The 27,379-nt window shown below is 38.9% G+C and overlaps 7 protein-coding genes across 19 annotated transcripts in view; 4 read left to right on the forward strand and 3 right to left on the reverse strand.

Annotated features, from left to right (window-relative positions):
- Nucleotides 1–1,544, reverse strand: part of LOC114552514 (nuclear mitotic apparatus protein 1) — a 15,356-nt gene extending 13,812 nt beyond the window's left edge. For all 5 annotated transcript variants that reach the window (XR_003692179.1, XR_003692178.1, XM_028573374.1 and 2 more), the window contains exons 1-6: nucleotides 1,377–1,544; nucleotides 1,175–1,259; nucleotides 975–1,060; nucleotides 779–852; nucleotides 293–381; nucleotides 126–200 (exon numbers count right to left, since the gene is read on the reverse strand). Coding sequence is in view for 3 of the 5 variants with exons in the window: in XM_028573374.1 (XP_028429175.1) it covers nucleotides 126–200; nucleotides 293–381; nucleotides 779–852; nucleotides 975–1,060; nucleotides 1,175–1,213 (363 nt within the window). In the remaining 2 variants the exon portion in view is untranslated. The remainder of the gene's footprint in view (nucleotides 1–125; nucleotides 201–292; nucleotides 382–778; nucleotides 853–974; nucleotides 1,061–1,174; nucleotides 1,260–1,376) is intronic.
- Nucleotides 601–6,489, forward strand: lrrc51 (leucine rich repeat containing 51). Of its 6 annotated transcripts, none has more exons than XM_028573380.1 (5): nucleotides 601–699; nucleotides 2,554–2,623; nucleotides 3,110–3,315; nucleotides 3,431–3,579; nucleotides 4,215–6,489. In XM_028573380.1, the coding sequence occupies exons 1-5, from the start codon at nucleotides 697–699 to the stop codon at nucleotides 4,348–4,350; spliced, it is 564 nt and encodes a 187-aa protein (XP_028429181.1). In that variant the 5' UTR covers nucleotides 601–696; the 3' UTR covers nucleotides 4,351–6,489. The 6 variants fall into 6 exon arrangements, with proteins under 6 accessions (XP_028429181.1, XP_028429186.1, XP_028429184.1 ...); XM_028573385.1 differs by having other exon boundaries at nucleotides 603–724; XM_028573383.1 differs by lacking the exon at nucleotides 601–699 and adding an exon at nucleotides 1,642–1,894.
- lamtor1 (late endosomal/lysosomal adaptor, MAPK and MTOR activator 1) lies at nucleotides 5,058–9,160 on the reverse strand. Its single transcript, XM_028573386.1, has 5 exons — nucleotides 8,885–9,160; nucleotides 7,890–8,035; nucleotides 7,698–7,775; nucleotides 6,771–6,894; nucleotides 5,058–6,401 (listed from the first exon to the last, which is right to left on the reverse strand). Exons 1-5 carry the CDS (start codon nucleotides 8,924–8,926, stop codon nucleotides 6,309–6,311), a joined length of 483 nt encoding a protein of 160 aa, XP_028429187.1. The 5' UTR covers nucleotides 8,927–9,160; the 3' UTR covers nucleotides 5,058–6,308.
- tomt (transmembrane O-methyltransferase) lies at nucleotides 8,903–17,132 on the forward strand. 3 transcript variants are annotated; one of them, XM_028573377.1, is made up of 5 exons: nucleotides 8,903–9,194; nucleotides 15,722–15,988; nucleotides 16,069–16,265; nucleotides 16,453–16,575; nucleotides 16,817–17,132. In XM_028573377.1, the coding sequence occupies exons 2-5, from the start codon at nucleotides 15,727–15,729 to the stop codon at nucleotides 17,012–17,014; spliced, it is 780 nt and encodes a 259-aa protein (XP_028429178.1). In that variant the 5' UTR covers nucleotides 8,903–9,194; nucleotides 15,722–15,726; the 3' UTR covers nucleotides 17,015–17,132. The 3 variants fall into 3 exon arrangements, with proteins under 3 accessions (XP_028429178.1, XP_028429179.1, XP_028429177.1); XM_028573378.1 differs by having other exon boundaries at nucleotides 15,726–15,988; XM_028573376.1 differs by lacking the exon at nucleotides 8,903–9,194 and adding an exon at nucleotides 14,794–14,887.
- Nucleotides 10,132–13,391, forward strand: sfrp2l (secreted frizzled-related protein 2 like). The gene is made up of 3 exons (XM_028573375.1): nucleotides 10,132–10,844; nucleotides 12,535–12,615; nucleotides 12,880–13,391. Exons 1-3 carry the CDS (start codon nucleotides 10,319–10,321, stop codon nucleotides 13,296–13,298), a joined length of 1,026 nt encoding a protein of 341 aa, XP_028429176.1. The 5' UTR covers nucleotides 10,132–10,318; the 3' UTR covers nucleotides 13,299–13,391.
- Nucleotides 17,133–17,533: 401 nt separating the features above from the next.
- Nucleotides 17,534–19,685, reverse strand: anapc15 (anaphase promoting complex subunit 15). 2 transcript variants are annotated; one of them, XM_028573551.1, is made up of 5 exons: nucleotides 19,580–19,685; nucleotides 19,118–19,239; nucleotides 18,975–19,034; nucleotides 18,691–18,831; nucleotides 17,534–18,387 (listed from the first exon to the last, which is right to left on the reverse strand). In XM_028573551.1, exons 2-5 carry the CDS (start codon nucleotides 19,235–19,237, stop codon nucleotides 18,340–18,342), a joined length of 369 nt encoding a protein of 122 aa, XP_028429352.1. In that variant the 5' UTR covers nucleotides 19,238–19,239; nucleotides 19,580–19,685; the 3' UTR covers nucleotides 17,534–18,339. The 2 variants fall into 2 exon arrangements, with proteins under 2 accessions (XP_028429352.1, XP_028429351.1); XM_028573550.1 differs by having other exon boundaries at nucleotides 18,691–18,855.
- Nucleotides 19,686–21,043: 1,358 nt separating this feature from the next.
- Nucleotides 21,044–25,635, forward strand: folr (folate receptor). Its single transcript, XM_028573980.1, has 5 exons — nucleotides 21,044–21,197; nucleotides 24,224–24,356; nucleotides 24,512–24,700; nucleotides 25,067–25,202; nucleotides 25,364–25,635. The coding sequence occupies exons 2-5, from the start codon at nucleotides 24,228–24,230 to the stop codon at nucleotides 25,633–25,635; spliced, it is 726 nt and encodes a 241-aa protein (XP_028429781.1). The 5' UTR covers nucleotides 21,044–21,197; nucleotides 24,224–24,227.
- Nucleotides 25,636–27,379: the final 1,744 nt, after the last annotated feature.

The raw sequence follows: 27,379 nt of genomic DNA on the forward strand, positions 1-27,379 counted from the left end.
GATATATATATAAAAACAGCACAGATTTAAAAGGTAGATCAACACATGATGAATGAAATGTGATGGATCTAAGTGGTGAAGACATAACATTTAGTAGCAATTCAGAAAAACAGCTTTCTGCTTACCTCCACATGACATTCCAATGAGTTCACAGTGCAGCGCTCATTCATCATGTCGTGGTATATGAGCAACAAAAGCACCTGGTGGTATCAAAAACTGAGTCAGAATGTGCCTTTGCCAATGTTTGTCTTTATTTTTTTCTCCTTTATTTTTTTTTTCCTTTGTCTTATACCTTGGCAATTTCAACTGTTAGGTTGATTTCATGTCTTATGTTGTCCCAAGACACTGAAGTGCCTTTGGTTGCAGTAAATCTGCAATCCCCTAATAAAAAAACATATATTGATAAGTTAATTCTCAAAGGACAGCAATATTCAACATGCATGCAAAAGCATGTCTGCCTGTAACATATTAAAAAGTGATCCTCAGGGTGTGTTCTTTACACCCTGACATCACTGTCTGGTTGGCATGTTTACATGTGCAACAGGGCACACTTTAGCCCACACCCAACAGTGATTCAGGGTGTGGTCAACTCAAAGTTGTAACAGATTTGAAGAAAACAGTGCCTTTTTGCTGTCTTTAGCACTGTTCGATGACATTTCATCTACATGCAGTCAGTAACGTCGAGTGATATAAGACATGGTGAGCCTTTTGTAGCATAAAAACTGTAAGTAGTCACACTTCAGCAATATGCGAGGATGTTTTTGGTAGAAAAACTTACTTTCCACAAAGTTTGCAATTATCTTAAATCGCTCCTCAATGGAATTACTGAAATGGCAGTTGTGTTCCCTTTTCCTGAGATGAAACAAAGGTGAAACTAGATTAAAAACCGAGGTGTACGCCAAGGAATGAGCATCTCTATACTTTCAAGAATCCGAAGCATTTAAAATGTAGTTCAACACATTGCTCCTACTTACAGCATACAAACAACTTTCAGTAGGACTGTCCCATCTTGTAAATCGTCTATATTTATGTCTCGGTCTGACAGTTTTAAGGTGTTGACCTGCAAAAAGATAGTTTGACAAGTTGGTCAAATAATTACTGCATCCATCTAATAAGCTTTGAATCAACGTATTAGCTATTACATTCAAATATGCTGTATTATGTATAAACTTACCCAGCAGAGAAGAGCCTTAACACCCACGTTAATCGCCATCTTGTTTGACCATTAACGTGGTAACGCTAAGGATTTTAACCTTGAACTGGAAAAACAAAAAATAAAGGTCTATCAGCTATCGTTAGCTAGCTAGCACATAACTTAGTCTTAGCAAAGTTAGCATTACCGTTACAACAGTGTAAACCCAAACAATGTGACTCACCTCACAATACTTTGGCCACTTATTTCTGTATCGTATTTAACGTTAGTCGTTCTCTAAAAAGAGATGAAGCCGCTTGGTGTCTTCGTTACTGCTATGAAATAAACAGTCCCACGCCAAACAAACCAGACAAATTTCAAAAAGGGTTGTTGAAGATTGAACCAGCCAATCCGTTTTCATATATCGACGCATCTGTAAATAGGCCAAGTGGATTGGTTTAAAAGCCGGAAGTCATCTAAACGTTGCACTCGTTAAAGATTCACGTCAGACCATCAGACCCATCAGACACGCTTGGTTTTAATGTGGGCGGGGACAAATAAAGTTAAAAATAATTGTTAAATCTTACAATTATTTGCTTGGCTTTATTATTTTTCTCCTCGGCGTTGTCAGCATTAGCTAGCTAGCTAGCTAGTTAGCCAGGTTGCAGCAGGTCAAACACGTTTTAAAATGAATGATGACTGCCGAATCCGCCAACCCGGTTGGGATGAACTACGTGTACAATTAAAAGATGTTTCTAGCAAGTGAGAGAAGAAACCACACACACACACACACACAACATTTGTTTTAATTAAGAAATAGTTGTTTGTATGAAACCAAATGTTCATATTATAGTGGAAATATGTAGGAAAGTGCAATGTGATTGTTACTGCAAATCCCATAATGTACCTGGTTGTTTCCTTGGAAACGCGTTGTTGTCTTTCAGTTAACATAACAGCAGCTAGCTCTTATAACGTCGAAACACGGATTTCTAACTGGGCTAAATAGCTAGCTAGCTAGCTAGCTAGTGTTGCTCTCATAATTTGCTTTAGTTTGTTGGTAAGTACGGTGTCGGTGTCCTATGATATTTGTGATGGATCAACAATTTGAGGTAACGTTAGGTCAGTAACTAAAAATTGGGCCGAAATATTCTGTTTGTGCTTGTGTGTAGCTATGTGGATTGAAATGTATGAGCCGCTGCTGTATAATAAATAGTAAGATAGCCATAAAGTGTGTTTGCAAATGTATTCAATTACAATTCAAGGGGCTTTATCGGAAGTTTCAATAACAATGTTGCAAAGGCATAACACGTTACATATAAGTAAATATTATTTTTTGTGTTTGATTAAATTAATGGCGATTGATGATCACTAGGTGAGTTGACTCGCCAGTAATTCACCATGAAGTCTCTGTCCTCCCACAGGTGAGTGAAGGTGCGAATATGTGTGGAGCTCCAGTTGATTTATCTTTTAAACACATCAGCAGTTTGGCAGGTAATCATATTCCTCTCCGGTTTTTCAGCCGCTCCTTATGGTACTTTACACTAATGTTTTTTACTATTATGACTATGACTATTTCCTGTCACGATAATGTTATTACAGCTCTCTTTGTAAATAACTGTACATTTTGCTTAAATGGCTGCACATTACAGTGTACTGCAGAAATGTCATAGGATTAGTACACCTCAGAAATAAATGTTCAGTATATCTATTTATATAGTTATGATACATTTGCATGTGCAGGCTGTGTTATTCTTCTTTAAAATAAAATTGTATTAATTTGATCTACCAAATGAATGTATAACCAACCAGCTCAAGATAATTCCATGTTAAGTTGAATGGACGTGCGATGCATGATCTTTTTTAAACTGATCAGTACATTTAGATGCCTTTGAAACAATGTGCCATATAAATAAAATGTTATACAAAATCAAACAAATCAACAAGTACTTAATATTCACCATTTCTTTTATGTCTCAGATGCATGGACAGAGGAACACAGCAGCGGTCTGCGGCCTTTAAAGACAAATTCGGAGAAGAAGTACCTAAGCTGCTCTCTGCGTCTCAATAACAACAACATCAGTGACCTTCATGACCTCCAAAAGACTGTAAGCCACTTCCTGGCTGAGCCATCACAGATTGCCTGGCTGGACCTTTCCTTCAACAAAATCTCACACATAGATCAAGTAAGCTTCCTCTCTCCATGGCTTGTTTGCATGTTTGCATGTTTGCTTGCACAGTGGCTTCGCTGTCTTCTTTCTCTCACAGTACATCTGCATTATGTGTGCCCATATGTTCTAGGTTTTGTGCGAGCTGCGTGACCTGCGTGTGTTGTATCTACACGGCAACAGCATTTTTATTCTGTCAGAGGTGGACAGGCTGGGAGTGCTACCACAGCTACACACCATTACTCTGCATGGAAATGTCATAGAAACCAACAAGGCTTACAGGTGGAAACTATCTTTCAAATCTACCCCAAACACAATCACACACACATCCTGCTTAGCTGTGCAATGTTTGGATGTGAGATACTTTTACTTTGTAGCCATTGTTGTGTGGTTCTTAATAAAAACTGAACGTGAATGTGCAAAGCGACCATAAGCACCCAGCATTAATGCACAACTGCTGGTAGTTTGCTGAGTACAGAACTGTACCAAATGCTGACTAATTCAGCACTTCATACTGTCAGACACTTCAGAGGTCCAGAGTGAGGATTTACTTACTTACAAGAGTGCAATTACATTGTGAGTGTGTGTGTGTGTGTATCTATGTGAGATACAAATTCTTGGCAAGCATGTACGTGCTTAACATTGTAACAGGTGCTTAAATGCAGATCAAGCTCATGTTACAGTAAATATCCTAGTCTGCATAGCAACACCTGTTACTCACACACACACAGTTAAAGGTCTTTGTCAATGAACTGGTTTCTTGCAACTTTTTGATTAAATTGTATTTCAATGTGTAGTATAGTGTATGTGTACCACCAGTAAAGTGAAGATAAGGTCTTTTTTCAACATTCAATTTACACATACAAAATGTATCTAAACTATTTAGTGCACATGCATTAATGTTTTTGTGCATTTAGGAATCGTGTGATTTCTGCTTTGCCTCGGTTAAAGACGATGGACTTCAGTGCTGTGACGCGCCAGGAGCGAGTCATGGCAAAGATTTGGCATCACAGCAACAACCGCAGCAGAAGCAGCAAGGAGAACCTCCAGTGACTGCTTTCTCGTTTCCATCTTGGTGTGAAATCATAGTTTCACCCAAATGTTCTGATCGCTTCTCTGTAGATCTGTGGTGATATCAGCACCATTTTAATGTTTGTTTTGTCTATTTCTATCTGCTGAAATGAACAGTTTATTATTGGATAGTCCAAAGAAAAGTATACACTTTATTACTTGATATAAAGTGATAGGGAGGAAATGTCACTGAACAATCCTGAGATATTGGCTCTGACATTGGGTAGATGCATGTAAATTCTCTGATATTGTTGCAAACATGGATTATTCTTCTATTACAGTGGTATACCAGTTAATGACTCTGTAGCATTACTGAACTAACCACTTCCCAGATATGAGCACGTAGATGTTAAGACGTATTTAATAAGACATGAGTGATTATGTTGAAAATCTTTAATGAATTAAACCAAAAAAAACAAACCAACAAAAAATCTTAAAACTTTTTGGTACTAGCCTAAGATATTTCAAACATATTTCAGGTAGTATAACACATTTGAGTAACAAACAAAACAGAAAGAACCCATTGCAAAAAGCTCAAATAAATTGCGTGGTTTAAATAATCACAGCCTTGCAGATCATCCCTTTAGAGACTTCAGAGCAGCTCACCGTGCTCCCTGCATACGCATACAGTTGTGCTCTCTTCTGAAGAGCAAATAAACATTTAAAAAGACAAATAAATAATCACAAAAAAGGTCTCGGATAATTTTATCTGCTGTGGTACATAGATTGTTAGCGCGCTCCCACACTGCTACAATGGTTAGTTTCTGATTAATATGAATAACTCAATCATAATACAATCTGCAGCGAAAAGCTTTGTTTAAAAGCTAACTAATGCAGGCCTTAAAAGTGTTCTTGTGTTTCATAAAAACATGTTATCACCACAAGATCTTAGCCAATCCTGAACAATGAACTCTCTACAAAAAGAGGAACTTCATACAATCCATCATCTGTTTTTATATTCAATCAGAAAATTATGTACAAAGGCGGCATGAATACATGATATATGGCCCTGGACCCTCCACAGACCTACCCCTTTCATCTCTCTATGCCTCTGCTATTACATATGTGAAGTTCTGGGATCTGATTTAAACAGTCTGTCTGCTCATTTTTTAGTGCTAGAAAACTGCAAAGGACACATTACTGTCTGTAAACTTGATAACTTGTGTCCCAGAAAGTAACTTGTGTCCCAGAAAGGTCTAGCTGCTACCATCCACCTCAGGACACCAGCCATGGACAGGTCAATCAGGATTTAACCTCAACTGGAATAACAGATTACACACTGGACAATGTATAACCAACCTGTTTCACTGCCGCTGTCGGTTTACTGGTTCATGTTTAGTAAGCGAGACGTGGTTCTTAGTGTGTTTTTTGACTCTTTTTGCTAACAGGTTTTCCCGTGGACTACAGAACAGAGTTACAGACATATGAAGTGCAAACGTTATGCCATGTTGGTAGTTTTTTATCCTGGTAAATGGCTAAAATACTCAACCACTGCACTTATGGTACTGAGTACACAGGCTAGGGAAACTAACCGAATAAAGATACTAAGATGGCCCTGAAACCATTTAAAAAATAAAAAGCAACCACCAAGAAGGATGAATGATTATTCCACAGTTGGTTCTGACAAAGTCTGTGATCCACACATTAAGTACAGAGGAGACCTTCTTGTAAATATGAGAGCACACCCCAATGGCTATGTACAGTAGACCATCTTTCATTGCCCATGCAGACAATATGTCACTGACCTATAATTAAGTACAGTAATTAAGGACAGCAGTGGGGGCAATCCTACATCGTCTGTCTTTATAGCAGTTAGAGGCATAGCTAAGAAGCACAAGGACCATGATGCTTTAATAAAGGGTGGGCTGGAGGGTAAGGATGCAGAAGTGACACAGAGAGAGCGGGATGGGAGAAACAACATGGGGGCTAGGGTCGCAGAATCAGGGAATGGCAAACTGGACCACCAGTTCTTCTTTAGCATCCACTTTGATTTGAGAGATTGCACTGTAAGCATAAGCTGCTATCTTGGACACCTGCAAAAAATGAGAAAGACAGAGTTTATGTGGAGATTGTGTGTGCAAAATAAATAAAATTCACAATAAACAGTGAGTAAAACAGGAAGACTAGTCTGCTGTGCATAACTACTGAATTTATTTTTATTAGGTGTACAAAAACAGTAACAACAGATAAGTATTAGATATCTTTAAGATCTATTTTAAGCCACACCTTAATTCACACCCCCACACACTGAAATACCACACAGCTACACATGTTGCATACTGTTTCCAAGTATCTCTTTCATGTTAAATGTAGCCAACAAGGAAACAACACATGACAAGAAGCAATGTGGGTGCTGGAAACACATGGCAACATATCTTCTATGTGTGTTAGTGTATGATTACCTGCTGAACATCTGAGTATGGCACTAGGTCACTCGCAAGCACTTGGTGGGGCTGGCTGGTGAGAGAGGGGAGAGCGAGGGCTTTCTTCTGGGGCAGACTGTTGCTCAACACAGCCAACTTTGTACTGAAATAAAACACAAGCTTACTGGGGCTGTTGCCATATCATTACCTAAGCTGCAGTTTAGAGTTAAAGTTTAAAACAGTTTGTCACCTTGGCTGTTAAACCTGATTGCTGTGTCCTGAGAACCTGTAGTTTAATCTGCACCTGTATTTTAGACTAAACACAGCTGCTGTGTTTGGTAGAAATCTAGCCACTAGATGTCATTGTATCTGAGGTTTAAGGTAAAGTTTGAGGTAATAGGCCTATGCTGTTGCAATTTTTTTTTGTTGAATCCCTTCCCCCATCACCTTGTCGAGTCAGGTTGGTGTAGGACTTTCTAAACATTGTTAACAGTTTTATTCTTACCACATTCATCTAAGCCAACACAAACCACAGGTGTCCCAACCAAACAGTACATGCCTTTAGATAAAGCTGGCTCACGATAGTAAGTAAGTAATCTGAACATCTCTTTCCCATAAGCTATAAATTAGTGAGATTCAGTACAACCAGAAAACATAACACTGCAAAGCTCCATACAGTGTGCATTACGGTATATACTAGAGATGGCACGTTTAGGTAGTATCGGAGCTGATACAGATACTGGTATCAGTATTGGAACATCTCTAGTATATACAGCACAAAGGTAAACTCAACATCTTATAAACTAAACGTGATCATTATATGGCTCTGAACTGAAATACCACTGTTATCTTTATAGTTTATAGGCTACCTACATGTATGATTCAGCAGGTTAATGTCAACCATCTTCAGATACAGACCCCCTCACCCATACACAGAAAACTGCTGAAGAGCAACAGCCCACATACCTGTATTGCCGAGCTTTGTCCATGTATTCATGCTGCTCCATCATGACAGAGTCAGCTGCTGAGACATCAATAATGTTCCTGATAGAGAGGAAATAATGACAGGTTTATTAACGGAGCACGTGAATTACTGCTTTTTCATCCGGAAGCACATGCTGAATCTGGCTCGTCTATTGTTATAAAGGAGTGTCTTACTGTGCTGTCTTGGTGAGGATGGATGTAAGGAGGGCCTGTTCATCTGTCCTCGCTGAGGGGACACTGGTAGTGATCCAGTCTGTCCCATTTGGGGGCTTGCTGACAGGGTTTGGGTGGGGGATCAGCGGCTTACGTTCATCAGGGTCCTAGAACAGGTGATAGATAAGGTGTTCAGCTCATGACATTTTAACAAATGATGTCACAGTCAATGCAGCGCCAAAGAATGTGCCTTACCTGTTTTTTTTTATTCAGCATGACATTAACCAGAGATTAAATAATTAAGTACTTTGTGACCCATTAAAAAAAAATGTTTTAAACAAAAGACACAATTTACATTTTCAGACTAAAACAGTATTTGGGTATATCAGAAAGCAAGGTTCGATAAGTATTTCTACTGTACTCTACTCTTGTTTCCGTAAACTAAAAATAGCTAGGGTCATGTGACATAAAACACATCAAGACAATAGCGTCCAGAAAACCAATCTCTTCTCTTGTTGGTGGGCCCTTTTGAAATAATTGGTAATTTACTATTTAGGCTTATTCGGTAATTTACGGATTACTTTAAAACATTATGGTTTCAGGAAATAACATTAACGTAACTAGCTAAGCTAAGATGTCCTGCTAATCGTAAAAGTGACTGTAAATAAGTTGTCATATGTACGGTTTCCTTAGAAACATGTTTCTTTGCCTGAGATCTGTCCAGCTCTTCTTATCTATGGTCGTTTTTCATGAATGTGCCAACTTCATAGCCTGCCTTGGGCCAGGCCTTTCCCGAAGGCTTTAACTAGCAAGCTAAAGCTACTTTCCAAGTGTCATATAACTTAAAAATATTAAAAGAAAAGACCAATTTTGTAAGCTCGTCACATGTTTAACTCAAATGCATTTCATATATGAAAAATCATCGATAAATATAATAATATCAGGTTCTTTGTTTCCTAATAAAATTATAATATGAATCGGGACAGTTTAGCCAGCTAGCAGCTAACGTTAACTACCTGCTCTGTGGTCTCGTTCTCGCTGCTGTAACAGCAACCCATGTCAGCGTCCGAGGGGCGAAACTATACAACCCCGGCTTCTCTGTTCTCCGTCAGAAACAAGCCGTATTTTTCTTCTTACAACAAACATAAAACTTTTCTCCTGCTCGGTTTTACTTTAGCTTCATCTAAAGGTAGGAAGCTACTGTCAACAGCAGCTCTTAGGACGAGCTATCACATGACAGCAGCACTGGTGCAACAACACAACGACCATTTCCGGTATATGAGAAGCAGCTGTGGCCTCCGCAACGTGAAGAGGGAATTTTCAAACGTGAGTTATGTATATTATATATATTATATCTTTAAATATTATATATATGATAACAAATGATTAGCAGTGGGACAAACATATAAAAATACACAATTAAACTATATCATACATAACATTTTAAAAAACAATTAACAGTCCCAGGTTGCATGTCAATGGTGTTGGTAGTTAGAGATTTTTATTTAAAAATAAGAGGGCAAATTTAATGAAATACAAACATTGCAAATATTTAATCAAATTAGTCTAGATTCATAATAGGCTACCACTGAGCAAAATCAAACAGACAGCAGCTGGAGTAGGGAACAGGACAAGGCATGTTGGTGCACATGGAAGTCTCTGGAAAAAGATGAAAGGGGTTCTCACAGCCTCTGGCTGAGTATGACAGAGTACCACACACAGTGCTTCTACACAACAGTTACATTTTATTTTTATTAACTAATTTCACAATACTGTCAGTAAATCTTTTCAAAGCTCTTCATCAAAACAGCTTTTAATTCTCAAAGCTTTTACAAAAAAGAGGGATTATAAAAACAAAAGAAATGTATGACTGTGACCTTTGTCTGATCTTATTCACCTTCAACTTCATTTTCAAGCCAATGAATTTGTAGCCTATCAAAACAAATTCAAAAAGATGTCATGGACTGAGAGTGGCATTTTCTGATCCTGATCTGAATCCTCACCAAAACACCTATATTGTTTCCTCGATATTATACAAACAGCATTGAGAACAAATGTGCAATATAGGCTATTAGAAATTATGTGTGGCAAGGAAAGACTTTGGAAAACATCGTCTAGAATCTGGCATTACCCATAGCCTAAATCCAAAACTATGAGTAGCCTACTATGGGCTATTGTATCGGTTCCTTTCTGTTTTGTGTCAAACACAGTTTGCAGTTCAGCCAATGCCAACAATAATGCCAATTATTCAATTGACTGTTAAACGTGGAGGCAGGCACCAGTCTGATGGGGTGGGATGATAACTGGGAGGCGCCTGCCCTCTCATTAACCCCCCGTTTCCTCCACACCTCTTTGTTTACACCTATAGGCTAGGCCTACATGCCGGTCAAGTCCAGGCAGAAGAGCAGCAGCTTTGCAGACTTCACTTTGTTCTTGCTGAAACAATAACAATGTGTGTTTCTGTGCTCAGCTTTATTTTGCTGTTTGGAGTTTCTCATGCTTTTGACACCGAGGCTCCTGCCCAGCTCGGGCCTCTGTCGCTCGGGTTCAGTTCCTCCGTCCGCTCGGTGTGTAAACCCATCCCGAGCACGCTGTCTCTGTGCCACGGGATCGGCTACAGGCACATGCGGATCCCCAACTTGCTCGGCCATGATACACTAAGAGAGGCGCAACAGCAGTCGGCGGCCTGGCTGCCCCTCATCACCAAGCTGTGCCACCGGGACACCAAGAAGTTCTTGTGCTCGCTGTTTGCTCCGGTGTGTTTGCCGGAGCTCAGCGGGCCGATCAGCCCCTGCAGGAGCCTGTGCGAGGTCGTGCGGGACGGTTGCGTGCCCGTTATGAGCGCGTTCGGGTTCCCCTGGCCGGAGATGTTCAACTGCACCAGGTTCCCGCGCGGGATCGAGCTCTGTATCCCGGCAACCTTAGAGCAGGAGGGGCGAACGGCAGAGGAGGTCAGGCACGAGGAAGTACTGAAAGGTCAGTGGACGGATCTGTTTCTGTTTGGCAGGCTTTACACTTAAAAAAAACAGCTGCTGATTTATCATCACACTAGCCTACTAAAATAACGTCGGCTAATGATAGGCCTACAGGTACTGTCAGCTACAACATTGACACCTCCGAATCATTTTGATATGAGTAACACTCAAGCATATCCTATTATTATAGGCCTGTATATGTTACATGCACTAGAGTCCTATCCCTGCTGCAGTATGCCTATAGGCTATGCAAGTGTACATTACATGTCATTTAGCTGACGCTTTTATCCAAAGCGACTTACAATTGCTATATACAGTATCTCACAAAAGTGAGTAGCCTACCCCTCACATTTTAGTAAATATTTCATTATATCTTTTAATGGGATAACACTGAAGAAATTACACTTTGCTACAATGTAAAGTATTATTTGTACAGCTTGTATAACCTGTAAATGTGCTGTCCCCTCAAAATAACTCAACACACAGCCAGCCATGTGTCTAAACCTGTCTAAACCTAGATATTGCCATGGGGTACTTTCCATAAAATCATCTCTCAATGCAAATCAAACCAGCTATTAGGCTAACCGACATAAAACCATGCCAATCTCTAGGTATGGTGAAGGGTATGTGATGATGTGGGGCTATTTTAATTCCAAAGGCCAAGGGAACTTTATCAGGATGCATAGTATCCTGGATCCATGAAATAACTGGCCTTTAAAAATAAAAATCTGCCTGCCTCTATGGGAATTTAACATAGGGGTGTAGTCTACTCACTTTTGTTGCCAGCGGTTTAGACATTAATGGCTGTGTGTTGAGTTATTTTGAGGGGACAGCACATTTACACTGTTATACAAGCTGTACACGTAATACTTTACATTGTAGCAAAGTGTAATTTCTTCAGTGTTTTCCCATTAAAAGATATAATGAAATATTTACTAAAATGTGAGATACTTTTGTGAGATACTGTAGGTCAGTGGTTGCACGCCTTTGGAGCAACTAGGGATTAATTGTCTTGCTCAGGGACACATTGGTTGATGTATCACAGTGGGAATTGAACCCAGCTCTCCCACACCAAAAGCACGTGTCATATCCACTGCCCCATCACCACCACAGCCGTGAGCCACTACACCATGAGCATAATATCTCTGCATGCATATTTTTGCACAATGCACTAGTAACAAGAAATGTCCATTAATGTTTGAGTTTATTTGGAAAGTGCCAGTATATAATTTGTCCAGTCTTTTAACGTAAAATGTCCCACTCAGTACAGGGGTATTGAACAGAATTCTGGACAATGTACATTTGCATTATTGTTGTTCTGTTAAAAGACTAATCTGTTTGTTCTTTGAATTGTTTAACGCTACTATTATTATCAGTGTCTGACTCAGCAGTTCACAATCAATCGGTCTGTAGTACAAATCTGTATTTGAAAGTAATTTCTTTATTTTATTGAAAACAGTTCACCTGTTTCCTACCTATTTGGTCTGTTTCTTGTGCTGCTGTATCAACTGAAATGTCCCCTCTTGGAGATCAATAAAGTTTTATTTTATCCAATCTTATCTTGTCAAAGTAGTTTGTATGCCTCAGTCCCAGAGTTTTGGCTCAAAGACAATCTGACCACCTTTTTAATATGTTTTTTACATCCCCACTGCTCCAGTTGTCTAATCCCCTCTCTCTTTTCGACCTCCCAGGGAGTGTTATCTGTGATGCCTGTAGCCTGGCTGCTGAAGGCGAAACTGACATCCAGGAAAACTTCTGTCATAATCCATATGGTGAGAACAAACTGATGTAGATAATGTAAGCTACAAAATATATAAATAATACATCCCTTTTTTCTTTTGAGAATGAAGCAGAACACAGCATAACCCTCTGTATTATGACCCCAAATAAAAACAGGCCACAGAAAAGATGATCTAATCCAAGAGATAGAGAGGTTGTTTTACAATGTGTCTTAAATAGCACCTCTTACCTCACCATTACTTCATTGACATTGGGTTGTCAGGACCTTTGAATAGCATTCTCTGTCTCTTTTTCAGCGTTCAAGATGCGTCTGGGCAGTGTATCGATGGTGGGAGGGGACCGTCAGTTGGTGCCTACGGCCCGCAGCCGCATCCTGCGGTGGGCAGGGGGAGGTGCAGAGAGGGCAGAAGGGGTTGGAGGTGCAATGGCCCACAGTGCTTTGTGGCTGCAAGAAGGAGGCACATGTACTTGTCCTGGCTTAGACTCTGCAGAGACAAATGAAGACAGGGGGTTAGAGGAGGAGCACATGGATAAGAGACAAGCGAAAGAAGGAGGAAAGGAAGGGAAATGGGCCCAGAGTGGATGGTACCTGGCCCTGGCTCAGGCCGAAGAGGGACGACTGGTGCTGACTCGACTGGTGAGGTGGACCAGAGGGGACAAAGAGCTGAAGAAGTTCATCAGAATGCTCCTTAAACCGTCCTGTCCAGAGCTGTAGACAGAGAGTTATTAACCATTGCAGTCCTGCCCAATGGCCGCTGCTCTGTAGTCGTATGCAGTCAGTAACTGTGTGCTGCTAATTGCAACATCATTAAATACTGAACAAATAGTTCCCAAATAACATTGAATAAATCACGTGAGTACCGATTGCTAGATACGTCAGTTAACCTTAGTTCGTAGATATCTGTGAATCTGCATACTGGCCACTGGTTCCTGATTAACTCTGAAAAAAGGTGCTAAATCCCATACACTCAATAACCAATAAAAAACTATGTACGTATTTTTATTTTGTATCCCATCAAGTAAAGCAGTGCGTCATATTTACTTTTTACCAAATGCATCGTTATATCACTATTACTTTACCATTCAGGTAAAATAGAGCATCATTTTACTAAACTGACAAAGTGAATGATTATTAGACAGAGAGCTGGTGTTTGTGTATCTTATTGTAATTAACAATTACCCCATTATTCTGGAAATCTCATGCAGTCAGTGATGGTAAGGCATTGCTACAAAAGTTACTACTACACATGGCATGCAATGGTTGATATAATTTCAATTGGGGCAATATTTTTGTATTTTCTTTGTATTTTTCTGTACATTTGTGTATATATGAGAGCAAAATATAACCCTTTAATCAAAGTCAAAGTGTTTGGTAATGATTGCAGGGTTTCGGCTGATCTCATCACACATTTTCTATTGATAAATATTTGGGTTGAAGCAATTGTTATACATGTAATGATAAAGAAATGTTTTGTTATACTACCTATCCTATCACAATGTTGTTTTATACACATTAAGCATACACCATAAAAATAATAGACCTGCAAGTTTTTTATTGCCTCATATTTTACTATTTTGTTTCACAGCAGCTTAAGTCTCAGTAGTTTTATGAGTGAAATGTTAGGAAATCAAATCAAAAGAGAAACCTTGAAAAGAAAGAAAGGGAATTATGTGATGTGAACAATAAATCATTTACATTTCATTTTGGTTTGGTCTCTGTTTGCATTTTATTACATTTATTTGTTCCTAATGTGACTACTGTAGGTTTTTACTTAATTTGAATTTTAACAACAAACTTTAATAATAAAAAATGGAATTCATATCATGTTGAGTTACATTTAATGGTTACCCATTAATTAGCTATTTTTGGGTGTTTGTTTTTCTTGACCTTTCTATCATGACTCAGTAAACAAAGAAATTTGATTCCACACACACCTGTTGCTGTTAACTTGATATATCAAATGTCACATACTGCCTCTCTCCGTCTCACTGTCTCTGCTCCTATCCACTGTATCGCTCCTATTCTAAATATCAAAATATAAATGCTGTGTGTTTGATTAAAAATGACAAAAACTGGTGTTTAACAGCTATAGTTATGTTACTGTCAACTGTGTGTTCATTGGAAATAATTACAGGACATATACTGTCATGCACGTGATACATAAATTATTCACACCTCCAGGTCTCTTACCTTCTCTTACACACACACACACACACACCTCCGTCTTTTGGTGGCTGAAGTGCCACTTGCATCTTTATCATCTGCACTGCTGCTCTGCTTTCGCCAACCTTTTTAGAAAACAGGTGAGTATGTCTGTTTTTCATGGCACAGTTAGAGAGACTTTATTTAGATTCAAACATAGTTTGTTATAACATCTGTTTTTTGTGGCTCAGAAAGCCTGCAGAGTCTACGCTTACCTGATGCAGTAGAAACATCCCGAGAGGCACAGCACTTTCTCTGACATCTACCACAGGACTAAACCATGAAAGATTGTTGTGTAGATCTCATCTTGCATAAACTAATGTGTTTAATCTATTTGGAATTGTGTTAGGAAAAGATTGATTAATAAAATTGTCACTATAGTTTCAGTCTCATAATGGTCTTATAATAGCCATCTTTAGTATTCCCAAATGTACCTTACAATGCTGTATATCTTTTATTTTTTTTATTTGTATTAATTAGAGAGCCTTTGTTAGTTGTGATTGATCTTTCAGTAGTTTTGTTGTAATCAATTCATGGATTTAAACATTTAAATCCATGAATTGATTACAAAAGCACCAGGGTTTGGGACTAAATACTCAGGATGTTACTGCACTTGAACATCAATATCAGAAGGCAAAATGTCAGTGTGATAATGAGTGTAAATGTTTTACTTGTACATGCCATTTCAGTCCATGAATGTAAAAACAGAGTAGGGAGACAGAAGCACAAAAGTCCTTCAGTGAATTGCTGGTACAACGCTCATTTTCAGGTTCATTTAAAGGGGCACATGAAGACATGGAATCTACCTCATTCAAACAAAGTCTAAATACAGCTTAGCTGACCATCAAGTTGACATGAACAACATAACATGTTTCAACATAACTTGAGTATAAGTATCTATTGAATCTACTTTTGTGTGTTTTTCTTTATACAAGCTAGGATGGTGTCGCCTGCTATCGCTCTGGCCTTCATTCCCCTCCTGCTGACAATTATTATCCGGTGCCGCTACTACTTTGTGCTGTTCTATCGGGCGGTCCTGGTCAGGATATGGAAGGACTGTGTTACTGGCCTGAGTCGCGAGGAGCGGGCCTACCAGTATGTTCTCACTCATGCCACCCCTGGAGACCCCGAGAGCATCCTGGACACCTTCGATGTCTGGTGCAGCAAGGTGGAGTTCATCAGCAACATTGGGCCTAAAAAAGGTTGAGAAGATAATTTACACTACACAACAATTTATCATCTGTTTACAAGTATGAATTTACATGATGTGTTTGGTTTGTAGGGAAGATCCTGGACCGACTGCTGATGGAGCAGAGCCCTCTGACAGTGCTGGAGCTGGGTGCCCACTGTGGGTACAGCACTGTGCGGATTGCCCGGTCTTTGCCCCTGGGTGCCAGGCTCTACAGCCTCGAGATGGACGCGAGGAATGCTGTTATCGCTGAGAAAATCATCCGCCTGGCAGGTTTTGACGATGATACGGTGAGAGAACAGAAAAATGGAAACATTGTATATCCACAATGTACTTTAGGCCTTTTGATAAAATACCAACTGACCTGCTAACAGGCCATCATCATTAGTTTTTACATAAATATGGGACATTTTTATTTCATGTGTTGAATATGGAAAGTATTATACCTTCTAGACATTCACACGGTATGTCCTCCAGGTGGAGCTCATCGTAAATCCATCTGATGAGGTGATCCCTCTGCTTCGGTCTGACTACGGTTTGGAAAGGCTGGATTTTGTCTTCATGGACCACTGGAAGAAATGCTACCTCCCTGATCTGCAGGTGACTAGAATACGTCATTAGAAAGGACAAATGAGCTAAGAAGCTAATATGATGAATATTTACTTTGAGTTTTCAGAACCCTGTTTCTTTAAAAAAAAAAGAAATACCATGAAGGTACTTTGGTAATAAACATGCACCTGAAATTGTACTTAAATAAATAATATATTATAGTTATGATCCTTGTCATTGTTACCTGGTTGACTCCCTCAGTTGAGTGATACCGCCTCTGTGTGAGTTACAGATGCTGGAAGGCTCTGGTCTGCTGGGAAAAGGTTCTATGATCGTGGCTGACAACGTGCTGTTCCCCGGGGCTCCAAAGTTCCTCAGATACATTCGCAAGAGCGGCCTGTATGAGTGGAAGGTCCATCGGGCCACACTAGAGTACAGCAAAGGCATCCGGGACGGGATGGCTGAGCTGGTGTACCAGGGAATCAAGTAGATCACGCAGACTGGGATATCATATCACACACACTACTAGTCACATATAGATTTTTGTAGCAAGGGATGAATTGATGATGTTATACCCTGTTAAAGATAACTGTAAATTCTTACCTTAAAAAAGAAAGAATACTAAACTAATAAAAATTGTTTCTTTGAATTTAACTGCAAATTTTGAAAAAAAACAAGAGAAAATTCATTAAGTATGCAAATTAGGCCATATGGTGTCATTTTTGGTGGGTTTATAATAAATATCCTTTACGTACAAGTTGTATACTGAAGGTGGGAAATGTAACCATTTCCTGGAAATATTATATATATATATTTATTTTTTTCAGATATGAAATGTTGAATGATATAAAGTGAATTATAGACATCGGCACCATCCAAATCATATATTTAAACACCAAATTCACAAACGCCTTTCTCAGTACTGGGCTTATCCATTCTACTACTACTTCCCTTACTACCATTTTATGTTCAATGTTAATAAGAAATGAAAATGTAGACAACAAGAAAACATGGTTTCATAAAAAGTATTTAATTTAGTACAAAAAAGCAAGACTTTTGTTCATTTTAGTACAAATAATCAAAGCCTTGGTAAGCAATCCTTTAAGGAAAACATGACAGTATTCGAACGGACACTATGTATTCATATTTAAATTGACATTCTTCAAAAGTAATGGCTGCTCTTACCTTTAACATAGTTAAAAAAATATCAAAATGTATTTCAATAACAACTGATGCATTGTCCAAAATAATACTATTTCACAAGCGTTTATGAAGTTTTAACTGGTAGTATGATATCTGTAAGATTAGCAGCATAAACAACACTATGAAACAGAACCTTACTATGTGATGAAGTATCTGTCAGTCTTCTTTATAGGTAATAAATTATTTAGCTGACTTAACTGTTGTTCGTGCTCAGTCAGCTGAGAAGTGGCACATGACTGAAGATATGACAAGGTCAAAGTGTAAATGAGGATCACTGGGCCGATGCCTACTGTTGCCACTGTGTGTGTGTGTGTGTGTGTGTGTGTGTGTGTGTGTCTGAACGTTATAGAACAACAGTGTTCAGTAAACAGTGTGTGTGTGTGTATACGCGCACACCAGGTAGCAACACTCACAGTGATGTCCAACAACGTCAAGGGCCTTCAAAGGCCAACCGCAGCCTGAAATGAGACACTTTGTGCTGGATATATCCAAACTTCCTCTGAAGGACATCATAATCTGTGTCACAGACTGAAGGGGCAGCAGTCGTGTTTTAAGTGGGGAGTAACAATCCAGTGCCAGACAGCTTGATGGAGACTAAAATTGTCTTTTGTCTTAAATCATCCATTGGTCTTGGTCTTGGTCTGGTCCCTCCATGTCCACCTGACAGAAGGAAACAGAGTCAGATTAAATACTACAATTTCTCAGTTTGGGGACAGGAAAAAGTAAAAAAAAGTAGTGGCAGCTAAAAAGGAAAAAACACTTATTGTAATTAAGATTATTAGCAGTGTATTTTAACTAGTACCTATGCCTTCAGTCAAGGTTTTTAAAAGAATTCCTTCCACTTTTTTAAAGCATCAAGACATATGCAAGTGTTACACTCTAGTCAGCCTCAGACATTTACTGTACTGCTGTATTGACTGCAGGGCAGAACAAATACTTTCTACAAATCATAAATTAAAGCACCTCGTTGATCTCGCCGTCATCAGGTGACTCGTTGTAGTCATTCATCTCATCCATGTCCTGCATGTCTTCTTCATCTTCCGAGTCTTCCTCGCTGTCCTCCTCATCCTCGTCATCCTCTTCTTCTTCTTCATCATATCCCGCCTGCGCCACAGTAAAGCCAGATGACTTAAATGGAGGGAACCATGTTACCAGTGTATGTTTCATACTGAAGCATGGTGAAACTCAAGAGCAACATTTTCAGTTAAAATGCATCTGTCGATTATATCTTAATGGCAACACATTACCTCATAAATAGGTTTCCCAATCGGCATCAGGTTGTTGTCCTTCTCAGCAATGCTCTGCAGCTGAGATAGAGACAGAGTGCACATGTTAAAATGTAAGCATGAAGAGAGTGAAAAAGAGGCTGTGCGTCAGTAGAGGTGTTTACCCAGGTTTGGTGCTGCTGCTCCTGCTGGTGCAGCTCGGTCTCGTCCACACACGGTCGGTCAAGGTTGAACCACAGGGACTCCGTTATCCGGGGGAAGAGAGAGGGGAACAGCGTTGACATGTCTGTCGCAAGGGGACAACAAACACGGTGTCAACCAGTAAGCCAGTGTGTAGCCTGGGTTGGGGCATATGTGCCGCTTTTACACACAAAAACAAAGCGTAAAAACCCTTGTCTACCACAGAGAAATTGAGCGAAAAAGTATGTATCGGACAAAAACACAATTTAAAACGAGCGGTGGAGGGCTAACGTTACGGTAAGTTAACGTAACACGTTTTCCAGTTTTATGACATACAAACTCTAAAATGTAATTGCAACCCCGCGAATCTTCTAGGTAAAAAAATGTCATATAAGCTATGCGATTTTACCCGTAATTAATGGTGAAATTATAAATAGTGTAAGTACCTGGCAATCTCTCGCTCCAGCTTTCAAAATTTTCAAAAACAAATTTAACCGGAAACCCCTGGTGTTCACCTGTCAATATTTCCGGAATCGTTTAGTCCAGCGTCACTTCACAATGGTTCCGCCACATGTCACACGATTTTTTAAACCTCTCATTCAAAGAGCAAAACTACACACCAAATCTCCAAAACCATAAGCTATTTCTCTGCCTTTCACTCAGTTTTCATGCATAAAACACGCACAATTCTCTACCTAAAACACAAAAATCAATCAAAGGTCAGATTAACTGTTTTAAACAATGGATGCCAACAATGGACAGAGAACAAGGGGAGAAGGAGGAAGAGTTTGAACTAGAGGAGGTGGAGGACAAAGAAGAGAAGGAAGGAGAGCCATCTCTGATGAAATTAGGGCCACACTCCAGAGAAACTGGACTGAGAGTAGTGTCCATAATTCAAACCTAGTTGTATGGTTTTGTTTTCTTGTATGCTTCTGTATACAACACTGTGCTACTGTTACAACAGTAATGTTTTGCGAAATAAATATTTTCTGTTTCAACATTGCATTGGTGTTTACTTTTTAACCACTGTTAGCAGATTATTTTCACTGTAGAACATTGTATGGGAATATAGATATTGGCCTATGAAAGACAAAAGAGCTTTTATATTTAGAGAAACAGTGTGTACATGGCATATCCAAAAATGTACTATTAAGAAAAAAGTGTTCTTCATTTTGAGAGGTGTTTATGGCATTTTGAATGCAGTGTTTCATTTTGAAGGACATATGAGGCATTTAGCATTTTGTGTGTGCAGTTTTGGGAATTATGTGTACAGTTTTGAAAAAAGCAGACATAGTTTTGAAAATGTGTATAAAAAAAACTGTAATATTGATGATAATAATCTGCATATAGTGATACAAATATTTCCTGATGTATTTTGTTTCAATAATACTGAACATCTGAGAACCAGAGTAAATGTTATAAGGACATTTTCTTTCATGCTGTCTTTTTTTTTTTAAAGCTTCATCTGATTTACACAAATTACCAATCCACATCAACATGCTTGTAATGTTTAACATAGTCGAATCAGCAGACCACCAACACAGATGCAGAAAAAACTTATCTTAAATGCTAGTTTATTACATTCCCGGTTCACGCTGACCCGTGTGTGTGTGTGTGTGTGTGTGTGTGTGTGTGTGTGTGTGTGTGTGTGTGTGTGTGTGTGTGTGTGTGTGTGTGTGTGTGTGTGTGTGTGTGTGTGTGTGTGTGTGTGTGAGAGAGAGAGAGAAAATGAGCAGGGTAGACCTTGAGATAAGAAAAACCTTCCTCACAGTACTAAGATGTAATAAAAGCCTCAGATTATTACATATGCTCTATTCGTTCCTCTCTCTCTCAAACACTCTCACACACACACACACACACACACACACACAAACACCGTACACACACCAGGCACACATGAGGCACTGACACACTGGCACAGACTTTGGACTTTGGAAACATATCATCCACAGGTGTGTGTTTTCTAAGTTTTGTTGGTCTTGAGAAGTCAGTAAGAGGTGACTGGAGACACTTATTTTTTTCAGATCATCCCTTCAGGAAGGAATCATCACAGAATATAACAAGGTAACATTATTCTGGTCATAATTGCTTGTAAAAATTCTTCTCATTGGTCTCTGAATGAGTTGCCACATGTAGTCGTTACAAATACATGTATTTAGGTAGAAGGGTGAGGGTTTCAATTTCTTTTTAATAAAGCAAGAATACTTTCTTTTACATTTACAGTGTCTTTAGTTGCTTTCCATTGTTCCATTCTAAACTGAATGAAGAATTGCTAGAGAGCGGAAACAAAACAAGTCTGATGCTGATTTTTTTTTTAAATAGGCCTAGTTGTTATTTTTTTATGTTACATAGCGGTTACTGAGTAATGTATCAGTGTATATCATGTCATAACATGAATAAAAGATGTTACAGTGGGCTCAGTGGGCAAATGTCTATCAGATATAACGTTGTAGTGACTTAACCTCATTACCTCCAACACCAATCAAAGTTTGAGTTGACAATTGCTGTAAATACTATAGGTTTAGTTTGAAACATCCATCCATCCATCCATCCATCCATCTTCGTCCGCTTATCCGGTGTCGGGTCGCGGGGGGAGCAGCTCCAGCAGGGTTTGAAACAGTTTTACAAATATGGTACTGGAAATAGGCCTTCTTGAAAATGAAAAGCAAAATAGCAAAATGTCTAAAAACAATTTTCCTTTAAATAGGAATGGCAAAGATCATTTGTGTGTCATCAGTTTGAGTTGTTGTTAACTTGAACTTTCTGCCAGATTGTTTGTTCATTTTTGAGGTGTTGTACTTCAGACTGTATTTGTGTGTACATTTCTACTCATTGTTCCTATACAGAACTTTCCATCCCTCAGCAATACACTTTCTACAACTCTCTGCTTATATATTTGATAAGAAATGTCTCTCAAGGTCTGTTTTGTTCAAAGAAGCCTTGTAAGTACGGTAGGGATTGTGGTAAAAAAAAACAGAAAGAAAACATAGATAATCTTAAGAAACTTGTTTTTAAGCAATTGTCTAAGGATGTTAGAAAGGTGAGGCCAAAAACGGGGTCTTTAAGTTGTTCATCAAGTTACACGTTTTTTTTAATTTACTTTTTAGCAGTGGAATAGATGCCGGATGTTTACAGGGAAGAACAGCTGTCTTAAACTTAAACCTAAACTAAACTGTAGACTATAAAAATAGAAATTTGCATCAGGGTATGCCCCTTTATGCCAGGGCCCACTGTAGATAGCAACCTACTTCAGAAAATAACAATTAACAAATTAATTTATTAAAAGTAGTGATTTCTCTTTTACTCAATAGATAAATATTATATAAAATGTAATGATGAAAAAACTGCAAAAAATTAAGTACGGTAGGGATTGTGGTAAAAAAAAACAGAAAGAAAACATAGATAATCTTAAGAAACTTAAGATATATATATATACACTACCGGTCAAAAGTTTGGGGTCACTTAGAAATTTCCATTCCACTCCATTCCAGACACAATACCTGCTGAGATCAGTTGTATTGTTTTTTTTAACCAGGTCAGCAGTTTTCAGATTACATTATTTGCTTACATAATTGCAAAAGGGTTCTCGACTGTTGTAGAAAGAAGTGGCTGAAGAAACACTTGAAATTCATGCTTTTTGGTCTAAACGTCATACCCAAATTAAAAGTGGTACAGCTCCCATATACTTTGACACTCAGGGGTGTGCCTGATATCATTGGAAAGGTGATTGATGTGGGTTTGTTTGTGTATTTGAGAAGTGTTGTATTTTGTAGTTTTTGGCTTTTTTTATTTGTACTTTTCAAATAGAAATAAAAAACGCACAGACATATTTGTAGAAAAGAATTCATATAAAATCCATTTTTGAGTCTTTTAGCTTCTGAATTTTTTTTCTGTAGTAAGCTGAGACGTGGCTAATGCTGTGTTGTCTGTCACCTGTCAGATGTGTTTACAGCAGTGTATTTTAATAATTTTACAGATTTATAACTTGGACAGAAATAAAAAATCTCCATTCTAGCCTCTGTAACTCTGTGTCAGTAAGGCCTAGAATCACCCTGACACAACTTGAGTGTTTCCTTTCCAATGATATCAGGCACACCCCTGAGTGTCAAAGTATATGGGAGCTGTACCACTTTTAATTTGGGTATGACGTTTAGACCAAAAAGCATGGAATTTCAAGCATTTCTTCAGCCACTTCTGTCTACAACAGTCGAGAACCATTTTGCAATTATGTAAGCACATAATGTAATCTGAAAACTGCTGCCCTGATTAAAAAAAACAAGTATTCTGTCTGGAATGGAAATTTCTAAGTGACCCCAAACTTGACAGGTAGTGTATATATATATATATATATATATATAATATTATATAATATTATATATAAAATACCACACTTGGCGCATTACCCCGGAAACTTAACCATAGACGCAGTCCAAATTGATTGGGATTGGTTGGGGAATTCCTGTTCTAAACCAGGGGCTGACTAAAAGCCGTTCAGAAAAGAGGTGAGAACCACAAATAGAGTTATTAAATAAAGATATAAAAAATATGATGTGTGTGACCACCCCTGCTGTGTCTATGTGATTCATCTGTCTCTGACTCTGCATGTAAATCATTAGGGTAACCTTGAACACCTGAGTGTCACCAGGTTATTTAAGACAGCTCTGTCCTCTGCCAGTTGCTGCTGTTCCAGCTCTCCCTGTGTCGCCTTTGTTTTGGTCATGTTGTTTTAGTTTTTCTTTATATGTTGTTTTCGCTTTACACACACACACACACACACACACACACATATCTATCACTCATGCACACTTACATCACTGACTTTACTGGCAACCACACCCCACACCTTGATAATCATCTCAAATGTTTTAAATCACTAGGCCAATTTATTACCAATAAATGTGTGTGTGTGTGTGTGTGTGTGTGTGTGTGTGTGTGTGTGTGTGTGTGTGTGTGTGTGTGTGTGTGTGTTACTCAGATTAGAGGTTACAGGACATGCCTGTAAAACTGTTGACTGGTACTGTATGTTGGCTGTCATCCCATTATTTTTCCTACCCATTGATGTACAGTATATTAATCTCTCCCTACTACAGAGCCATGTGGGTTGTCCTGGCCTTTCTGCTAGCCTTCTCCAGTGGTGCTCTGTCATTAGACAAACTCAACATGTGTATGGACGCCAAACACCACAAAGTAGAACCTAGCCCTGAGGGAGAGCTTTACCTTCAGGTGATGAACACAAATGTCCCCAGCCATCAAACATAAAACAAATACATAGTGGGATGCTGGGAGATTCAAGTGGGTGTAATGTTTTCGTTCTCATCAAAACAATGTTTTCAGTTCAACAGCATAAAGTGACCCCTCTTTCCCTTTTCTCTTTCCAGTGTACTCCCTGGCGTGACAATGCATGTTGTACTGCCAACACCAGCACAGAAGCCCACAACGATAACTCCTACTTGTACAACTTCAACTGGAATCACTGTGGTATCATGAGTCCTCAGTGCAAGAAACATTTCACCCAGGACACTTGCTTCTATGAGTGCTCACCACACTTGGGACCCTGGATACAACCAGTGTGTATTGTGCTCTAGTCTCTCTTGTATGTGTGTACTGGGAACACTAGATGGCAGCAAAATAAGTTGAAAGGATTGAAAGGGCTTGTCAGGACAGTTAAATCTACATACAGTATGTTGTCAATATTCTATGTAATCATAGCATTACATTCTGTAAAGAGAGACTTTGTAATGTGCCCTAGTTTAGTTTGTGGACACCTTTTTATAACTCACCTTACTATTTGTTTTTTATTCCCCCAAGTACTTCTTAAGATCATAGCATTGCAACTGTGAGTGCAAGGATGAACTAAGAATTTCATTCTAGAAATATATCACCTGTGTTCTGAAATTATGGATCATGTACACTAATCAATTATATTTGTGTAGGTGGATCAGACCTGGCGTAAGGAGCGCATCTTGGATGTGCCTCTGTGTAAGGAGGACTGCCACCAATGGTGGGATGACTGCAAGGATGATTACACCTGCAAGACTGACTGGCACAAGGGATGGGACTGGAGCTCAAGTGAGTACACACACACACACACACACACACACACACACACACACACACACAGATCAGTGAAGCACAGTGCTTACATTTTTATCTGTAACCTCAGAAAACAAATTCACACCTTTGCATGCACATTTACATTTTCTTTTTCTCTCTCCCTCCCTCCCCTACAGAGGTTAACAAATGCCCTGCAGGTAGCAAGTGCAGAAAGTGGACCGAAATTTACCCCACACCCAAGTCAATGTGTGAACAAATCTGGTCCAATTCCTACCTTTATACCACTTACTCAAAGACCTCAGGCCGCTGCATGCAGCTCTGGTTCAATGGGACAAACCCCAACAGGAAGGTAGCTGAGTACTACCTTAACAAAGCACAGCAACACCAAAGCTTTGCCTTGACAACACTAATTCTGGCATTTGCATCTTTCTCTGTAATGATGTCCTAAAATGATATCCTTGACTTATATCATCTTGGAAGTACAAATAAAACTGCTTTCAAATGCTCTCCTGTCTCTGTCGCTTTCTTGTGTCCTTTAAGGTCAATGAGCCTCCTAACTGATTGTAAGAAGACATCTTTGGTTTGCATCTGAGTGAACAAGCCCCCGAGATAAAATAAGATTCACTGATTACTTCACAGAATCCCTAGTAACAATGATTATACAAACAATTTAAAGTATTATATCTTAGGGATTTTAATGTCCGTGTATTCCAGTACAGTTGTGCATTTGATTTTGTCTTAAGTATGTGTAACTTTCAATTCAATGTAGTGTCTGAAGGACCAGTGTTATTGTTGCTTCCATAAAATGCAGTGTATACACACACAAAAAAACAAGATTATTGTTTCACGACCAAAATGGGTAAGTAGTCAAAATCAAGGCCGCACAGCAGTTTTGTGTATAAAAGTAATGGAAAAAGTATAGTAGATCTGAAATTATGTGTGGCTAAAGAAAATAGAACAAAAATAAACGTGTGTCTGGACGAGGTATGAAGGGACATGCCACATAATGTGTTACTGCACAAGTCTAGGAGGATATTTCTGTGAGTGCAAACTATGGATGAGTTTAATAACCTCTTCATAACCTCAACGACTCGTGAGGAAATAGTAAAACTGACCAAGGATCTGCAGTGAGGGGAAAATATTTCTCTACACTGGGCCCCAGTGATCACACGCGTCACATGACCACTCTAGGCCAGCTGGTGGTTAGTGGGCTCCACTGCTTGGTAATTATGGAGTTCCAGTCCAGTGTGTGTGTGTGTGTGTGTGTGTGTGTGTGTGTGTGTGTGTGTGAGGGGCATGATTTTACATATGTGTGCGTCAGTGCCACGTCTGAATGTGCTCTATCAGGTCTTTGAATAAGTCTTGTGATTGGTTAGCTGGTATGTGTACAATATGTGACCAGAGAGGACCTTGGCCAATCAAAGATAAGTCTGAGAAATATATTTAGCAATTTTTGTGCACTCTGTACTTTTATGGGCAAGGTCTGAGATAATTAATCTTGTAAATTTAAAAAGACATAACAGATGCATTCAACTTTATATTTTGAAAATGTGAGTCTTACCTCCAGACAGTGATCAGACTAGCAAAGTGGTTCTCCATTTCTAAAGCTGATAAAAACATCCTTCCTGATGATAACACTGTATAGTTTAACACTGCAGGGTCAGCTGTGAACCGCAGGCCAGTCTTTCTTGTCTCTTTTCTCTACACGAACTGCATGCGTAAAGCTCCTATAAGAGAAGTATGGCCTGGGGCTTATTTCTCTTCTCATTGCAGAAGTTTGTTAAATGCTGGAGCCATAATTGATCCAATTGTTTTATTCAAACATGAGCATAACAATGCTCCAATATTTCCATGACCAGAACATACTGAAATAATAATAATAAATAAAATAATAACAACAATCACCATCCATTTGTCATAATCCCTTCAAATTACACAGTTTACATCACTTTACACGTATTTTCCCGCTCTGAAGAACTGTAGACACGTAAAGATGCTGACTGCAAGTGTCACTCATATAACAAGAGTAATAGATACTACACACTACATGAACAGAAAAATGATGTTGAACTAGGGTTGTGTGATTTGGTCATGGAAGTGCAAAAATATTGTGCATGTACTTAATATTACATTGTTTTATAACTTTCTATATCTTGGATGATGGACATTAGCTGATGTGAGGTATCCATGCT

Source organism: Perca flavescens, chromosome 3 (genome assembly GCF_004354835.1).
Source record: "Perca flavescens isolate YP-PL-M2 chromosome 3, PFLA_1.0, whole genome shotgun sequence".
Classification (NCBI taxonomy): domain Eukaryota; kingdom Metazoa; phylum Chordata; class Actinopteri; order Perciformes; family Percidae; genus Perca; species Perca flavescens.

Coding starts and splice junctions, on each gene's coding strand:
- lrrc51 (XM_028573379.1), top strand. CDS start 2,212: ATGATATTTGTGATGGATCAACAATTTGAG. Junction 2,242..2,553: donor TGATGGATCAACAATTTGAG/GTAACGTTAGGT, acceptor GTCCTCCCACAG/GTGAGTGAAGGTGCGAATAT. Junction 3,580..4,214: donor GAAACCAACAAGGCTTACAG/GTGGAAACTATC, acceptor TTGTGCATTTAG/GAATCGTGTGATTTCTGCTT.
- lamtor1 (XM_028573386.1), bottom strand. CDS start 8,926: ATGGGTTGCTGTTACAGCAGCGAGAACGAGACCACAGAGCAG. Junction 8,036..8,884: donor AGAACGAGACCACAGAGCAG/GTAGTTAACGTT, acceptor CACCTGTTCTAG/GACCCTGATGAACGTAAGCC. Junction 6,402..6,770: donor CATACTCAGATGTTCAGCAG/GTAATCATACAC, acceptor CATTTTTTGCAG/GTGTCCAAGATAGCAGCTTA.
- sfrp2l (XM_028573375.1), top strand. CDS start 10,319: ATGTGTGTTTCTGTGCTCAGCTTTATTTTGCTGTTTGGAGTTTCTCAT. Junction 10,845..12,534: donor GCACGAGGAAGTACTGAAAG/GTCAGTGGACGG, acceptor TCGACCTCCCAG/GGAGTGTTATCTGTGATGCC. Junction 12,616..12,879: donor CTTCTGTCATAATCCATATG/GTGAGAACAAAC, acceptor TCTCTTTTTCAG/CGTTCAAGATGCGTCTGGGC.
- tomt (XM_028573377.1), top strand. CDS start 15,727: ATGGTGTCGCCTGCTATCGCTCTGGCCTTCATTCCCCTCCTGCTGACA. Junction 15,989..16,068: donor CAACATTGGGCCTAAAAAAG/GTTGAGAAGATA, acceptor TTTGGTTTGTAG/GGAAGATCCTGGACCGACTG. Junction 16,576..16,816: donor GCTACCTCCCTGATCTGCAG/GTGACTAGAATA, acceptor TGTGAGTTACAG/ATGCTGGAAGGCTCTGGTCT.
- anapc15 (XM_028573550.1), bottom strand. CDS start 19,237: ATGTCAACGCTGTTCCCCTCTCTCTTCCCCCGGATAACGGAGTCCCTG. Junction 19,035..19,117: donor AGCAGCAGCACCAAACCTGG/GTAAACACCTCT, acceptor TCTCTATCTCAG/CTGCAGAGCATTGCTGAGAA. Junction 18,388..18,690: donor ATGACGGCGAGATCAACGAG/GTGCTTTAATTT, acceptor TCCTTCTGTCAG/GTGGACATGGAGGGACCAGA.
- folr (XM_028573980.1), top strand. CDS start 24,228: ATGTGGGTTGTCCTGGCCTTTCTGCTAGCCTTCTCCAGTGGTGCTCTG. Junction 24,357..24,511: donor AGGGAGAGCTTTACCTTCAG/GTGATGAACACA, acceptor TTCTCTTTCCAG/TGTACTCCCTGGCGTGACAA. Junction 24,701..25,066: donor TGGGACCCTGGATACAACCA/GTGTGTATTGTG, acceptor ATATTTGTGTAG/GTGGATCAGACCTGGCGTAA.